General features: G+C 41.7%; 1 protein-coding gene across 1 annotated transcript in view; it reads left to right on the top strand.

Annotated features, from left to right (window-relative positions):
• Positions 1-595: 595 nt before the first annotated feature.
• LOC136882034 (transcriptional coactivator YAP1-A) overlaps positions 596-17,431 on the top strand; it is a 419,704-nt gene continuing 402,868 nt past the window's right edge. The window contains exon 1 of the mRNA XM_067154537.2: positions 596-1,308. Within this exon, the coding sequence (XP_067010638.1) occupies positions 815-1,308 (494 nt within the window). The 5' untranslated portion in view covers positions 596-814. The remainder of the gene's footprint in view (positions 1,309-17,431) is intronic.

Raw genomic sequence — 17,431 nt, forward strand, 5'->3', positions numbered from 1 at the left:
CAAATAAGAATGTAACACTACATTTCATATTTACATGTATTGAATAGGTTGAACCACTTTATTTCTTGTTTCAATTTAATTATTTTATGTGAAGTATTTCTAAACAACACTGGTATATTTTTAGTAAATTTAATACGTACCATATCACTGAAGAAATGTTGAGTATAGAGATTGCAAGAGTACATATCAACTGAAAATTAAGATCAGAAATTACAAGTAATCTGTGAACTCTTTTAACCTAAAATGTCACTCTTTTCTTTGTTATCCATTACTTCATTCTTAAGCCCACGTATTCTATAAGATATGATGAAACATGAAATGGTTAGATTAAAATAATAGATATTAATTTGCAGTGTTATCTATTCTTTCGCTGTGCAATGTGTACTTGTTTTAGTGCCATTCATATCCTAGGCGGGATCGGAGTGATGACGAATCAAGGAACTCTCCATCAGATCAAAGACCTTGGTTGGCCTAGCGGAGCAGTCAGGTACTACTACGAACGTAGATAGCGCTAGTGTTGCTCTATCAAAGTCACTTGAAGTCAAAGCCGAGTGGAACTACGTTGCGCCAGGGCCTACAGTGGAGGAATACTGTGTCCTGCGGCTGGCATTCCAAAGCTGTTGTGGCGAACAGCAGTCGGTAGAACAAGGTGGCGCAGTGAAGGGGGGCTGAATGTGTTTCGGCCACGGGGAACTTGGGGATTTTTATTTGTTTGTTGTGACTTTATTGTTAGTTTTATTTACGAAGTGAATCGGAAAAGTTTAAGTGACATTATAAAAGGAAACAAATAAGAAAGAATTTATAAGAAATCAAAATGGCATTGAATCCGGACGGAGAACAGCATAAAGGGAACTTAGTGGTGAGAATAGACCAAGATTCCGACTCGGATCTTCAAGCACTTTTCGACAGCGTTCTAAAACCGGACTCGAACAGACCATTACAGGTGCCATTGCGTATGCGTAAGTTGCCGAATTCATTTTTCAATCCTCCGTCCACGGGTTCGAAATCTCCGTCCGTTTCTTCCATTTCGCACAGTCGTGAGAATTCTGCAGACTCCGCCTTTGGTACTGCTTCATCAGTCGCTACGACCACGACTTCTGCTAGCGGTTTGCAAGTCAACCACCCGAGGGCCCACAGTTCTCCGGCATCTTTACAGCAGACTTATGCTTCGGCTCAACAACAACAGCAACAGCAGCATCAGCACATGAAACAGCGCAGCTATGACATTACACCGGTGGATGAACTGGGACCATTGCCTCCAGGATGGGAACAGGCACGGACGCCAGAAGGGCAGGTCTACTATCTCAAGTAAGTTCCACTTAATCTTTTTTTTTTTAATATACCGGTGCACATTATGTTGATAGCTATTATAATCTTTGGTATATTATCCCACAAAGGGACTATCCTTTTAAATAAGATATGTTTATTGCTTTAATTATAGGTACTTAAATTTGTAGTACAAACTATTGTAAGATGTCATTTATGGGCAATTCTATTTTTTATTTCAAGATAAATTCTTCTCACCTCATCCCCGACCGCATAACAAGACGTGGAACTAAGGGGTAGACATATAGCGATAAGGAACTGTTCTGTTTAGCGATGAGTAGTGAAATCAGCTGTGCGAAGGTATCGAATCCAATAGGACTAATTATAAACAGGTATAGTTTGTGAAGCTGCCTACTCTCAGGAGTAGATTAAAGTCTCAGATGTTGTGAGTTCTACCAAAATAAAGGAGATTTCAATTTTTAATTAAGCTCGCATTCTGAGAGTAAGTTATAAAACTGAAAAAGAAAAGAACTTGTGAGGCAATTACTGCAGTAATAAATTGATAGAGTTGTGAGATTTACACATTGAAACAGGTTAATTGTGATGGTTCTACGTTAAGGAAGATTATTCAACATTAGAAATAGAGAAGATCTGTAACTTATAGTAGTTGACGAAGTTCAGGTACCGTACGAAAATACTGTTTTACTTTCTTGCATTAACGTGTTCATGGGAAGGCGCTGGGAATTATTTGTATACTTCATCTCAAATACGCAGTTCAAAATCCTTTTCAGAGGAAACTACTGGATATAATAATTTAAAATAAAACGAATTTTGTGTTGAAATAGTTCACGGTTAAGGCGAGAATAATCACAGCTTGACATCTGCCTCTTCACGTTGTTATCTATGTCTTTATTTTGAACTGTTCAACACTCAGGATTTGTTAGTTTGAAATCAATTTGACAGTCGTGACCGTATTTTTTTCTATTCCTATGAGCTGTCACGTAACATGAATTTAGAAAATGAACTATTAAACAGGGAATTTAATGTACAGTAGCCTATATTATTAGTGACGTGTGAAGACTGCACTTACCAGTATCTTGTAATGGATCTTCTGATGTAAATTGATCGCCTTTCATTACTCCAAGTACAATAAGCCAGGAATCTGTCTATACATTACAGTATGTTCCGTATGTAGGAAGTTAAACAAGGTAGAGTTACTTTTTGTTTTCGATCCTACAGTACATTCCAAAATTTTTGTGTTTGTGACAGAATTCAATTATCTTAATCAGTCATGATTTATTTACTTTCTATAGATGACATTAGAGAATTTCGTTAATGCACCGAGATTTGTTTTGTGACGTGTGAAGGAATGTTGTAGTTATGCAATCTCATTGGTTGGCAGTTCTGCGCATGTCTGTGCCGGAGTCAACATGGCAGTTCAGTCATTGTTGCATGAAATCTGTTTGATGTATTAGAAATCTTTTACAGTATAAAATATATTTTTAAGAATAATATTATTTGAATACATTTATAAACAAAGTACTTTGGGAAGGAAAGTTCCTTTCAAACACCGCTACAAATTCCCAGTTTCAAAATGGTAAAACAGGATGTGGTCGAGTATGGTACACTGTTGCTTTTGAGGATGGGCATGAATTACATGTTGGACAATATTACTTCATCAATCTATATATATAAAATAACTTGTCCTGACTGACTGATTCATCATCGCCGAGCCAAAACTGCTGGACATAAAGAAATGAAATTTTGGGGATACATTCATATTAACATGTAGGTGCTCGCTAAGAGAGGATTTTTGGATATTCCGTCGCTAACGGGGTGAAAAGGCGGGTGAAATTTTAAAATGAGTGTATCTATATCTCAAAACTTTAAAAGTTCACAGATTTAAAAATTGGTATTTAGAATCTTCTTTAAAAATGAGGAAAGACGTATTTTTTTGTTTTTGGAAAATCAAATTAATGGAAGGGTGAAAAGGGGGGCAAATTTTTAAAATGAGTGTGTCTATATCTCAAAACTTTGAAAGTTTACAGATGTAAAAATTGGTATTTAGAATCTCCTTTAAAAATAAAGTAACACGTATTATTTTGTTTTCGGAGAATTCCAATAAGAGGAGTGAAAAGGGGTGAAAAAGTGGTTGACTGACTTTAATGTGGATACTTATATATTACAGACCTGAAAATTGGTATTTGAGATCTCGTTTATAATGCATGAGCCATTTAAAAAAATACGATTAGGGAAGAAGTAATATTAAATATCTGGAAATAATTTTTAAACTGTATTTCATTTTATGTACCAGTGTTTTTTAGTATACTCTGTCATCAGGGCAGTCTCAGTGCTTGTACAGTCTTGTACAAAATTACTTTGAGAATGTAGAAGAAGTCTTACAGTCTGTCTGTGCTGTTGATATTACTTACTTTCGAAACAAGATATAATATCATTAATGTCCGTACCGGAGTCAACAAAGGCATTTTAATCTTTGCTGTCTGAAATCGGTTGCGCGAATGGGAAATCTTCTGGATTTTCTTCTTCTTATTGTTATTATATTACTGTTACTGTTTTTTGCGGGCCCATTATTATTATTATTATTATTATTATCATCATTATTATTATTCATCGTTAGGGCCACTAAGGACCGTGAAATCTCAACTGTTTGTTTTCTTGCGGGCCTATTAATTATTATTATTATTATTATTATTATTATTATTCCTCTTAGGGCCACTAAGGACTGTGAGATCTCAACTGTTTGTTTTCATGCGGGCCCATCAGGTTTTCATCCTTTCGGGGTGTGCTTTCTTCCAAGCATCAGGATGGACATGATTCACTCGGGTTGGGACTTCTTTGTGAACCTGTTTAAGTTTGTGTGTGAGTGATGCTCGAAGTTGAATGTCTGTTTCTGAGATTCCATACTTTAAAAGATCTGTATCGATCTCCACCAACCAAGGAGGAATCGTCTTGAGACTTTTGAAGTAGGATAACTAACGTTTACAGACTCTTTCAGCTGAAGAGGTGAGGATAAAATGTTATCCTTTCCCGGGTTACGCTTGATATCTTTTCAGTGTGGGTGTATATTTCTAAGTTGCTCCAAAATCTGTAAAACCGGGCGAGTTGGCCGTGCGGTTAGGGGCACACTTGCATCCGGGAGATAGTGGGTTCGAACCCCACTGTCGGCAGCCCTGAAGATAGTTTTCCGTGGTTTCCCATTTTCCCACCAGGCAAATGCTGGGGTTGTACATTAATTAAGGCTAAGGCCGCTTCTTTCCAACTCGTAGGCCTTTCCTATCCCATTGTCGCCATAAGACCTATGTGTGTCGGTGCGACGTAAAGCCACTAGCAAAAAAAAAGTCTGTAAACACCATCTTTGAGACTGGGACCAAGAATTATTATTATTATTATTATTATTATTATTATTATTATTATCATTATTATTATATAATATTATATATATATTTCAAGAGTTGTTATAGGTGGATTTCTTACTATGTGCGGATATTCTGTAGTTCATGAATCTGTTCGCTTTTTACATTATCTTCACTCTGAGTGCTGCTTTAGGTATTTTTACTTACGGTAGATCATGTCTTGTGAATGAGTTGCATATCATACTTTCATTTTCCACTTAGAATATTGAGTGGTGGTGGTGGTGATTATTGTTTTAAGAGGAAGTACAACTAGGCAACAACCCTCTATATGACACTAATCAGAGGGAAAAGGGGAAAAAGAATGGAAGAGATCCGATCGGCCAAAGGAAGACAAGGATTACGAAGGGCGTGAAAATGAAAGACTCCCTAGCCCTCGGAAACCTAATAGCGCCGGGGTCGGAAAAGAACAAGAGTTGACCAAGGAAGGTCGGATAGGGTTGATGAAAGTGAGCAGCCTGGCACAAGTAATTGGAAGCAATGCCAGGACTTAGCTAAGGGCCCCGTGGTCGCCAACCCACGCTGCAAAGTTCAGAGCCCCTGGGGCCCCTTTTAGTCGCCCCTTACGACAGACAGGGGATACCGTGGGTGTTATTCTATCGCCCCCTCCCGCAGGGCAGTGTTTAGTATAATTACTAGTTCTGGGGTACGGTACCTAGGCCAGCTTCAGACTCTCAGGGAGACGTCCGTTGTTTAACATCTCAGTTGAGCATTGTTATTACTTCTGCGAGTCTTTTCTAATCTAAACCTCGTGTCCTATCTCCCTTCGTCATATTTTCACCCGACTCCGAAGAGTGTCGAGCATGAGATGAACAGATCGCGTATTCAAACCGGGGAGAACTAGTCGGCAGTAACATTCTGTTAAGGGCTTTAGTCGTACGGTGTTGGTTCGTAAACGATCTCCGGTGATACATTATAGGTTTAGCTGCAATACTAATAATAATAATAATAATTTTGGTCCGGATGAATCCAGAGAGGCTAACGAAGAGAATATTAATTTGACAATTTCGATAAAAGTTAAAAAAACACATCTGATTGTTCGTTGAAGTGAAACAGGGCATAACTCTGAGCTGGGAATCACTAGAAATGAGGTTAAGCCATTTTCAGAAAAAGGAGTCTGGATGGAGGAAAGGAGAGAACGTAGTGAAAGAATGAAGAAATACTGGAAAGACTGGAAGACAGGTTCCGCAGCTGAGTAAGATCGAAAATTTTTAGGATTTAGCAGTAGGCATCAGAATTCTGGTATCTCTTGCCGTCTGTCACAGTCAAACAGACAAGCAGTCTTCCTGAAAGTCGTCATATCAGCACATGATAGGTGAGGCCGTATGATATTGTTGTTATCGACTACGAAAGTACTGGCTTTGCAAGCTCTGTCTGTGCTTCATCGGCTCGGAGGCTGATTGGATCCTCAAGTATCAGCGATGGCGGCGCCATAATGAGGCAGAAGCGATGCCAGGACTCAACTAAGGGCCCTGTGGACGCCAATCCAATATCTGACAAGTCTCATTTCCATTTTTCAGTTTAATGAACCCACAAGACAAGTTATAATAATTATTACTAAGTTTAAATTACAGTCATAAAAATACTACCCCCCAGTGTAAAATACTTGTCGGGATAATATTTTTGACCATAGTGTTAAATTCTAGTTAAAACTCCAAACAGGGCATGCGTATTATTTGTGTACTTTAACCTGTTATCCTCTTGTCCGTAGAGGCCATATGCATGAGTCAGTATGGGAATGGGTTCCCCGATAACGGACGTGTTTATCGCGAAAATATTTCTGGTGTCAAGGTCACGGGCAAGGGAGAAACTAAACAGATAGATAGTTCATACTTTTGACAATGAGCTGGGGCATTTCTTGCTTTCGCTGATGGGAAAATGGCCGATTGTCGCATGTACGTTCACTTTTTTTTGACACGTGTCTCAATATGCCCATGAATAAAAGGTGTGTTCAGGAATGATAATTTCCTAACATTACGTCATTGCTTTATATGGTTTGCAAAATCTCCTGTAGGTTGTCTTTGCTGTTGTTTTATCGACTATCATTAGCCGCGTCTGTGGATCAGTGGTATGACATGATCAAGGGTTTAATCCCAGCAGAGGTACGCTAGTCACATTTTTGAACGATGGCTAAGCTTATGTCACTCCATCTCCTACAATGTCGGCGTGTAAAAGTGGTGTTGGTGGTGATTATTGTTTTAAGATGAAGTACAACTTGGCAACTATCCTCTATATAATACTAATCAGAGATAAAAATGGAAGGAATCCAACACTTCGAAAAATGAAGGTATCGGCCAAAAAAGACAAGGGACAATGAAAAGACTCCCAAGGGCTCTAATACCGTCGGGGTCGGAAAAGAACATTTGGTCCAGTGAGGTCCGATGGGGTAGATGAAGGTGAGGAGCCTGGCACAAGTAAGTGGAAACAATGCCAGGACTCAGGTAAGGGCCCCATGATCGCCAACCTACGCTCCAAAGTGAAGAGCCCCTCGGGCTCGGCGTGTAAAATATCTCTGGTGACACGTTTGGTGCTTGCCCATTAAAAATCAGTCATAGATCTCCCAAGAGTGTTCCGCTTTCTCCGACGCGTGGTGGAAGAAAATGGAACTTGGAAATTGACACACTGGCAGCCTAAATGGCGTCAACTCAAAATGCCTGCACACAGCAGCCGAGTCCGTACGATTATTATTATTCTGGCAGAAAAAATGACGGCATTCACCATATAGGTGCTATTACAGCAACTTCCACACTTCTGTCATACCCTTGTCACCATCCACTCCGTCCGGCTCCATGGCTAAATGGTTAGCGTGCTGGTCTTTGATCACAGGGGTCCCGAGTTCGATTCCTGGAAGAGGTCGGGAATTTTAACCATCGTTGTTTAATTTTGCTGGCACGGTGGGTGGGTGTATGTGTCGTCTTTATCATCATCATCATTCATCCCCATAACGACGCGCAGGTCGCCTACGGGAGTGAGATCGAAAGACCTCACCTGGCGAGCCGAACAAGTCTTCGGACACTCACGGCACTAAAAGCCGTACGCCATTTAATTTCACCAACCACTCCTTTCTCTTGCAGAAGTCATCTTTTGCGAAAGTGTCCAACGATCTGGCTAGTTATTATCAGAATCTGTTTTCCTTTGGACACGGTGAATTTTACGTTCTTGGTTTTGTGATCCTCTTCACCACGTGTATTTTCGATGCTACTTTAGTGTTTTTACAGTTTCAAAAGTAGATTTGACCATTTCTACTTCTTGAGCCTTCCTTATTTTACTCATTGTGAACGTGGATTGCACTGATTTAACTTACAACAGATTCATTCAAAAACTCACGTGAACACCTGAATGTTGCTAATCTGACATTGGAAACAATCGGAAAGTGAACGCTACTACCTGTTTCCGGCTGCGTTACCAACCTATGAAGAAACATAATAATTTAGTGTGGCTATTTCTAGCCGAGTGCAGCCCTTGTAAGGTATGTCATGTGTAGGTAACTGCGTGTTATTGTGGTGTGAGTTGCAGGGATGTTGGGTACAGCACAAACACCCAGTCTCCGGGCCATTGGAATTAACCAATTAAAGTTAAAATCCCCTACCTGGTCGGGAATCGAACCCGGGACCCTCTGAACCGAAGACCAATACGCTGACCATTCAGCCAACGAGTCGGACATGAAAAAACATGTAAGCATGATACCAACCTGCGAGAATTAAAACTGAAAATTCAATTCGTGAACACAGTGACATCTGCTGGAATATTTATACTAATTTTCCTCTCTATAAATTGCAGTTAAAAAAAAACGCCGGGCTGAGTGGTTCAGACGGTTGAGGTGCTGGCCTTCTGACCCCAACTTGGCAGGTTCGATCCTGGCTCAGTCCGGTGGTATTTGAAGGTGCTCAAATACGTCAACCTCGTGTCGGTAGGTTTAATGGCACGTAAAATAACTCGTGCGGAACTAAATTCCGTAAGTTACGTAAAGCAAAATAACATTATTATTATTATTATTATTATTATTATTATTATTAATGTACAGCCCCAGTATTTGCCTGGTGTATAAATGGGAAACCACGCAAAACCATCTTCAGAGCTGCCGACAGTGGGATCCGAACCCACTGTCTCCCGAATGCTGGCTGACAGCTGCGTGACCCAAACCGCATAGCCATTTGCTCGGTGTATGACAGATTCAGTTTCCTTTCAGTCACCTCTTTATGATCGGTGGGATACTATAGTGTCTCCAATATTATACAACTGTTTTCACTGTGACGAAAATTTTAATTTAATCGTTTAGTTTCCAGTTTTCTCTTCTATGGTATCACGTTGTGATTCTCAAGGTTTGGCTGCACCTCTTCTCTGCTGTACGTGCGAATGTTCCCTCCTTGGTGCACTGGCCTCTCAGTCTGAGTACCCGTTAGGTTTGAACGTAGCAAGCGAAAGCGCACATCAGCATGATTCAAGATTTTAGTCGCCAGGTGCATATCATGCTCTGAATCATATCCAATATTCCAAGATAAGGCCTACTTGGAACTTTCGAGTGAAGTATTATTCATTTCTTCTGAACACTTTCTCTGTTTAAGCTAATCATTTATATTATTTACCAGCCGTTAAAGCCGTACGACACCTCATAATCTGCAGGCCTTCGGGCTGAGCAGCGGTCGCTAGGTAGGCCATGGCCCTTCGGGGCTTGGTTTGGTTGGTTTGTTAAATCCATGGTTGATGGGTTAGCATTTATACAATTTGCAGCGGTAATGCTATCAATAGTGGCAGCCGAAGAGAAAGAACACCTCTCAAATAACAAGTCAGTGTATTGTTGTTGCTGTTCAGTTTATGGACTTAGTAGGCCACCGCAGTTTTCCCCCTCCTTGGTGATATTAGGGCATCCAAGGTCAAGGGACTCCATTTTTTTTTACCTTTCCCTTTTCACATCGATGTTTATTGTAATTATCTTTCTGACCAGTCTGGGCTGTTAATCACGTGGTTTCGCACCTTTGGAAAAACCATCATCGCCATTTAATTTGTTTCCGTGAGGATTGAAAAATCTTTCCATATCAGCGACGTTCGGCGTTGGTGGTTATTGTTTTAAGAGGAAGTACAAGTCCTCTGTTACCAGTAAATCAGAAAGGAAAAAAGAAAAAGCAAGAGGACCGGCAGAGTGGCTCAGAGGCTTAAGGTGTTGGCTTTCTGAGCCCAAGTTGGCAGGTAAAAATGAAATGGCGTATGGCTTTTAGTGCCGGGAGTGTCCGAGGACAAGTTCGGCTCGCCAGATGCAGATCTTTTGATGTGCCGTCCGAAGACGACCTACGCGTCGTGATGAGGATGAAATGATGAAGACGACACATACACCCAGCTCCCCGTGCCAGTGAAATTAACTAATTAAGGTTAAAATTCCCGACCTTGCCGGGAATCGAACCCGGGGCCCCTGTGACCAAAGGCCGGAAACGCTAACCATTTAGCAATGGAGTCGGACGGTTGGTAGGTTAGATCCTGGCTCAGTCCGGTGGTATTTGACACGTAAAGGAACACCGAGCGAGTTGGTGGTACGGTTAGGGCCGCGCAACTGTGAGCTTGTATTCGGGAGATAGTTGGTTCGAACCCCATTGTCGGCAGCCCTGAAGATGGTTTCCCATTTTCACACCAGGCATATACTAGGGCTGTACCTTAATGAAGGCTACGGCCGAGCTTCCTCCCCACTCCTATCCCATCGTCGCCATAAGATCTGTGTTGGTGCGACATAAAGCAAATAAAAACGTAACGGAACTCCCTCGGGACAAAATTCTGGCATCTCGTCGTCTCCAGGAGTCTTTCATTTTCACACCCTTCGTGTCCCTTAACTTTCTTTTAACTATATCTTTATTTTTTCGGAGGACTGGACACCTTTCCTCCCTGAGAGTGTTGATAGAGAATGGTTTCCCCACTGTACTTCCTCTTAAAACAATAATCGCCACCACCCACAGGGGATCGGCGTTGATGGCATTCATGTATTAAAGAATCTAATTTCGTGAACATCTCTGTTATTCGTAATCAAATTTGCCGGGCTGAGTGGCTCAGACGGTTAAGGCGCTGGGCTTCTAACCCCAACTTGGCAGGTTCGATCCTGGCTCAGTCCGGTGGTATTTGAAGGTGCTCAAATACGACAGCCCTGTGTCGGTAGATTTACTGGCACGTAAAAGAACTCCTGCGGGACCAAATTCTGGCACCTCGGCGTCTCCGAAGACCTTAAAAAGTGGTTAGTGGGACGTAAAACAACATTATTATTTATTTATTAGTAATCAAATTTTATAATGAACGGTTTTTGATAAGCTTTTTTTTAAATTTGCTTTACGTCCCACCGATACCCGATACTGATACTGTAGGTATTATGGCGACGATGGAATCGGGAAGGGCTAGGAGTGGGAAGGACGCGGCCGTACCTTGAATTAAGGTACAGACCGGGCATTTGCCCGGTGTGAAAATGGGAAACCATCATCAAGACTGCCGACCATCGGATTCGAACCCAAGCTAATATTAATGGAGAAACTTGATATTTCCTGTTTTGATCGCCTTAACATTGCAACATACAGGTTAGTGCACTCTCAGGTTTTGACATTATATACCGAATTGCAGGGAATTCTATCAGTGCGTTTAACTGAACGCACTTGCCACTTTTGTATACCCCTAATCGGGGATAAAAACGAAGTTTGAGGCAATTTTGAAGTGTAGAGACAAAATTTTAATTTTATTTATAATCTCCCTCTTTGATCGAACGTGAGACAATAATTGAGTAGACAAGAGGTGCTCTCACTGGATTCTATTTATATCGTGAAGTTGCTTTTTTTTATTTTGTTTATTCTTTCCCTCGCCACGGAATCAACAAAATGCGTGGACTGTTGTGGTGTGGGTATTTCCGTCAAGTGCCGTGCGCGTAGAGGCGCGCGGCTGTGAGCTTGCATCCGGGAGATAGTAGGTTCGAATCCCACTATCGGCAGCCCTGAAAATGGTTTTCCGTGGTTTCCCATTTTCACACCAGGCAAATGCTGGGGCTGTACCTTAATTAATGCCACGGCCGCTTCCTTCCAACTCCTAGGCCTTTCCTAACCCATCGTCGCCATAAGACCTATCTGTGTCGGTGCGACTTAAAGCCCCTAGCAAAAAAAAAAAAAATTCCGTCAAGTAGGCTTACAGGGGAACCGTCACGTCTCCGCTATCCCAATAAAAATATTATACATGCCACTTTTTCTATGATAAATGGGTTGGTTGGTAATAGTCGTGTATGTAGCTTTTTTGTTACTAAATTATAAGGACGTAGATATGCCACTTTGCGCTCTTCCTCTGATTGAGCTGGAGTCTCGTATACTCTTTCACTCGGCTCTAAACGAACGAAAATGGTTGTCACAGTACGTTACAGTACCGTATTTCTGTTAAATGCCCCGCGTCCCGGAGAGATACGCCAGTCTTTCCACCTCTGATAAATACCATGAGCTTTCTTTCTTTCTTTCTTTCTTTCTTTCTTTCTTTCTTTCTTTCTTTCTTTCTTTCAGAGAGGATATAATTTTTTTATTGTTTGTGGTTCTCGGGTTATCTATCCTGGCGAATAAGACGCGTAATAGCGGACAGCTACCTGAGGTAGTCCGCTTCCAACGTATGTTCGTGTGAAATTGTTAGCTGTGAGAAATACCATGTTCTGCTGACTTGATTAGGTCTGAGCTGTTCATTTCTGTACATTTTTCTTCAATGCCCTGCAGAGATTTTTATGAAATTGCTAAGAATAACTAAAAGAACTGTTAACAGTACATCAGAGAAATTAAAGTATATTGAAATTGAAAGAACGGGTTTGAGTAATTAAACTAATTTTTTTCCCATTTGTTTTACGTCGCACCGACAAAGGCAGGTTTTACGGTGACAATGGGATAGAAAAGGGCTAGGACTGGAATGGTCCGTGGCCTTAAGACAGACCACAGTCCCAGAATTTGCCTGATGTAAAATGGGAAATCACGGAAAACCATCTTTAGGGCTGCTGATAGTGGGGTTCGAACACATCGTCTCCCGAATACAAACTCATAGCTGCATGACCTACTGTAAACCGCGCGGTCAGCTTGCTCAGTACTGTAAGTTTCAGTCTGTATATAAATGTTAAGGCATGCGTTAATAAACTGCACGATGATGTCAACATAATAATAATAATAATAATAATAATAATAATAATAATAATAATAATAATAATAATAATAATAATATAATAAGCGTATCATTTTGAAACGAAGTTTATAACTTGTAGAATTAAGCCCGTTGATTTCCTCGATCGCACATCTGCTCTGTATTTCGTTTTCATGTATCTATCAACCCTGACTGCAGAGTTTCGTCTGTCAGTATTTCGTTTCAGATTCCTGTTTATTTAAGAAAGGGCGTTTGTTTCGGTCTGTTCTGTCCCCTTGAAGTTGGAGGATTGAATGTTGATACCCTTGGAGTAGCCATGGCTTCCAGAAAGGCGCTATTCTCGTTTCTGGTTTGACGTTTTATCGTGTGTTGGTGACAATGATTGTTTCTTGCAGGATCTTTTGCTCGTACCCTCTTAAAGCAGTTGGTACCATTGTTGACTTCTCTTCCACCAGGCAGCGCAGCATCGCAAACATTCCATACATGATTCGCTCACAGAAGCGTGTTTTGTCTTTGCGTTGGACTTCAGGCAGGAACAGAGCGTTCTTGTTGACCAGTGGCAAAATCTCGGTGACAGAATGTAACGGAAAGATAAACTACCTTTTTGCTCTAAAACTAATTCATATTAGGAGATAAAAGTATATTATTTTTTAATTATACAAAACAAGAAGAGAGATAAGTTGTCTTTTACGAGACATACATGCTCTTGAAACCCGCCCATTTAAAATGATTTCATGAAATCACATGACTTTTAATTATGTGATGTGGGATTTTTCAAATGAAAATTTGGTATTCCACGTAAAACACCAGATCCGTTTTATTGCAGTCTAAAGACTTATTAAGAAGTTAGCCTAGTTTGCTTGTTTGTTCTAATTATGATATTCATATATGCCTGTAACTTATGTGGCTCTTTTACCACCCCGACAAATAATTTATATGGTATTACTGCCCGGCTAGAGCCTCCATGGCTCAGGTGGGAGCGCGTCGGCCTCTCATCGCTGGGTTCCGTGGTTCAAATCCCGGTCACTCCATGTGAGATTTGTGTTGGACAAAGGGGAGGCGGGACAGGTTCTTCTCCGGGTACTCCGGTTTTCCCTGCCATCTTTCATTCCAGCAACAATCACCAATATAATTTCATTTCATCTGTAAGACATTAATCAGAGCAGTACACCAGGCTTCGGCAGTCGACACAACTCCTATCCTCGCCGTTAGATGGAGGCTTCGTTCATTCCATTCCTGACCCTGTCGAATGGCTGGAAATAGGCTGTTGATGTTTTTTTATTGTCCATCTCCATGGCTAAGTGGTTACTTTGTTGGCTTTGGGGCCTCGGATTCGATTCCTGGCTAGATCGTGGAATTTTCATCGTAAATGGCCAGTTCCTTTGGCTCAGGGACTGGGTGTTTGTAATGTTCCCAGCAGTCCTGCAACTCACATACCACACTCTCCTCCACCTTGCTAGGACGCAGTTTCCATACACAACAGACGCCTCCCACCGTCGGCGGAGGTAGGTAAAAGGACTGTATCGGGTTGTAATAGCCACATGCAGTTAAATTATTATTATTATTATTATTATGTCCGACTCGTTGGCTGAATGGTCAGCGTACTGGCCTTCGGTTCAGAGGGTCCCGGGTTCGATTCCCGGCAGGGTCGGGAATTTTAACCATCATTGGTTAATTTCGCTGACACGGGGGCTGGGTGTATGTCCTGTCTTCATAATCATTTCATCCTCATCACGACGCGCAGGTCGCCTACGGGAGTCAAATCAAAAGACCTGCACCTGGCGAGCCGAACATGTCCTCGGATACTCCCGGCACTAAAAGCCATACGCCATTTCATTATTATTATTATTATTATTATTATTATTATTATTATTATTATTATTATTATTATCAGTGCCAAAAAATCCAACTATTGTATATTCATGTTTGTCAGTCATAGTTTTTAATTGCCATTTTCATTTCATATCTTCAGAGGCCCCTTAAAACCTTGTCGTCGTTATCATCATGCTCGCCTCTATAGCATTACGTTAGCACTGTTAGTTATTAGCTGCTGCCTTGGGCGGCTCGGATTCGATTATCGGTACTGCCAGAAATTTGAGAATGGCAGGAGAGCCGGTATGTGGTTTCAAGTGGTACATGCAGCCTGAAAAGAACAGCACCACCTCGGGATGAGGATACGAGTTTGGTTTCATCATCATCATCATGCCGGGCTGAGTGGCTCAGACGGTTGAGGCGCTGGTCTTCTGACTCCGACTTGGCAGGTTCGATCCTGGCTCAGTCCGTTGGTATTTGAAGGTGCTCAAATAGTCAGCCTCGTCGGTAGATTTACTGGTACGTGAAAGAACTGCAGAACTAAATTCCGGCACCTCGGCGTCTGCGAAAACCGTAAAAGTAGTTAGTGGGACGTAAAGCAAATAACATTATCATCATCATATTCGAAGGCCATGAATAAGCTCCGGTTCGCCAGCGCTTCACAAGTTTTCTGCTCTGTCGTACGTCGCCTCGAAATCATTCACTCAGCTGCTGTTTGCTAGTCTTCCTCGCACGGTACGTGATTTAGCGCTCGTGACTGTGGAGACAGGTGACATACAATCCGTTCATTGACAATGTGCCGCGCCGTTACGGTACTTCGTGATCACAAATATACTAACGGATCACTCAGAGCAATCCAAGTTGTACGAAACACTCCTCAAACTAACCATCCCTCTGTCGAAATTTGATCCAATATATATGTATATATTAGAATTTGCTATTACGTCGAACCGACACGGATAGTCGTAGGGTGACGATAGGATAGGAAAGGCCTGGGAGTGGGAAGGAAGTGGCCGTGGCCTTAAGGTACAGCCCCAGCATTTGCCTGGTGTGAAAATGGGAAAGCACCGAAAACCATCTTAAGGGCTGCCAACTGTTGGGCTCGAACACACTTATCTCCCGGATGCAAGTTCACAGCTGCGCGATCCTAACCGCACGGCTAACTCACCTGCTCCGAATATATTAAACCACAAGCAGACGTTGACGGGGCGATCTTTAACGATGTCTCCGACTTAAGTTTTTAAAAATGTATTAGTGGTATCTTTGCGTTTCTATTATTTATTTATTTAATTGACTTACCAAGTGTCCGCCTCTGTGGTGTAGTGGTTAGTGTGATTCGCTGCCACCCCCGGAGGCCCGGGTTCGATTCCCGGCTCTGCCACGAAATTTGAAAAGTGCTACGAGAGTTGGAACGGGGTCCACTCAGCCTCGGGAGGTCAACTGAGTAGAGGTGGGTTCGATTCCCACCTCAGCCATCCTGGAAGTGGTTTTCCGTGGTTTACCATTTTCACACCAGGCAAATGTTGGGGCTGTACCTTAATTTAGGCCACGGCCGCTTCCTTCCAACTCCTAGGCCTTTCCTATCCCATCGTCGCCATAAGACCTATCTGTGTCTTTGCGAAGTAAAGCAACTTCCTTATCTATCCCTTCCAGTTTTCCCATTCCCCGGAAGATCCCTGTTCAGCATAGCAGGTGGAGCCGCCTGGGCGAGGTACTGGTCATCCTCCCAGTTGTATCCCCGACCCAGAGTCTGAGGCGGTAGAGGTGGGATCCCTCGCTGAGTCTGAGGGGAAAACCGACTCTGGAGGGTAAACAGATAAAGAAAAAGATTTAAGCACGTAAATTACAAGATGAAACAAAACCCCATGATTCAAAAGCCCTGAAGGGCCATGGCCTACCAAGCGACCGCTGCTCAACCCGAAGGTCTGCAGATTACGAGGTGTCCTCTCGACCGTTATTCTTGACTGTCTAGACCGGAGTCGCCATCTCACCGTCAGGTATCTCATCAATTGTAATCACGTAGGCTGAGTGGACCTCGAACCAGCCCTCAGGTACAGTAAGAAAATCACTGACCAGGCTGGGAATCGAACCCGGGTAAGAGGCAGGCACGCTACGCCTAGACCGCGGGGCCGGCTTATAAGATAATACATATATAAAAGAAATGTACTGTTCTGTTATAAAATCAAGGATAGCTAACCTAAATAACACATGTGGAGAAGATATAAAGAAGAATGAAAGCAAAGTTCAGCAAATAAAAAATGAAGATAAAAAGTACTCCAGAGCATAGAAGTAAAAAAGAAAAACTCATAATTAAGAAGTCGCATACAAACTGAAAACTATAATCAATGCGTAACGGAAGTACAAGTATGGCCGTAAAGAGTGATATATGAACATGAGTTAAAAGCTAAATATTACGTAGGCCTACATTTACACTATGGTTCCGAGTACACGTCATAAAGTCGAGAAAGTTAGAAATAGTTTGACTTCTGAAGAGAGGTTAAAACATTTAGTATTTATAACTTAAATTTTATCCCACCTACATTCTATAGCCCTCTCCCCTCAGGCTCGCACGTAGCGAACTCATTTTCAGCCTAAAATTCCTGTGTTTACATAGCAATACAAGGGATATTAAAGACACATTCTTCTTGATTCGTTTCTTTCTTGTTTTTCTATCAATTTATTCGCGATTTTGCTGCCAATTATAATCGTTTCAGAAGCCTAAAGTGTTTCTGTTTTGACTAGTGTGTATTAATGTCATAATTTTACATTTTTTGATATAGTTCTTTCGTTTTATTATTATT

The sequence above is a fragment of the Anabrus simplex genome, chromosome 10 (assembly GCF_040414725.1).
Source record: "Anabrus simplex isolate iqAnaSimp1 chromosome 10, ASM4041472v1, whole genome shotgun sequence".
Classification (NCBI taxonomy): domain Eukaryota; kingdom Metazoa; phylum Arthropoda; class Insecta; order Orthoptera; family Tettigoniidae; genus Anabrus; species Anabrus simplex.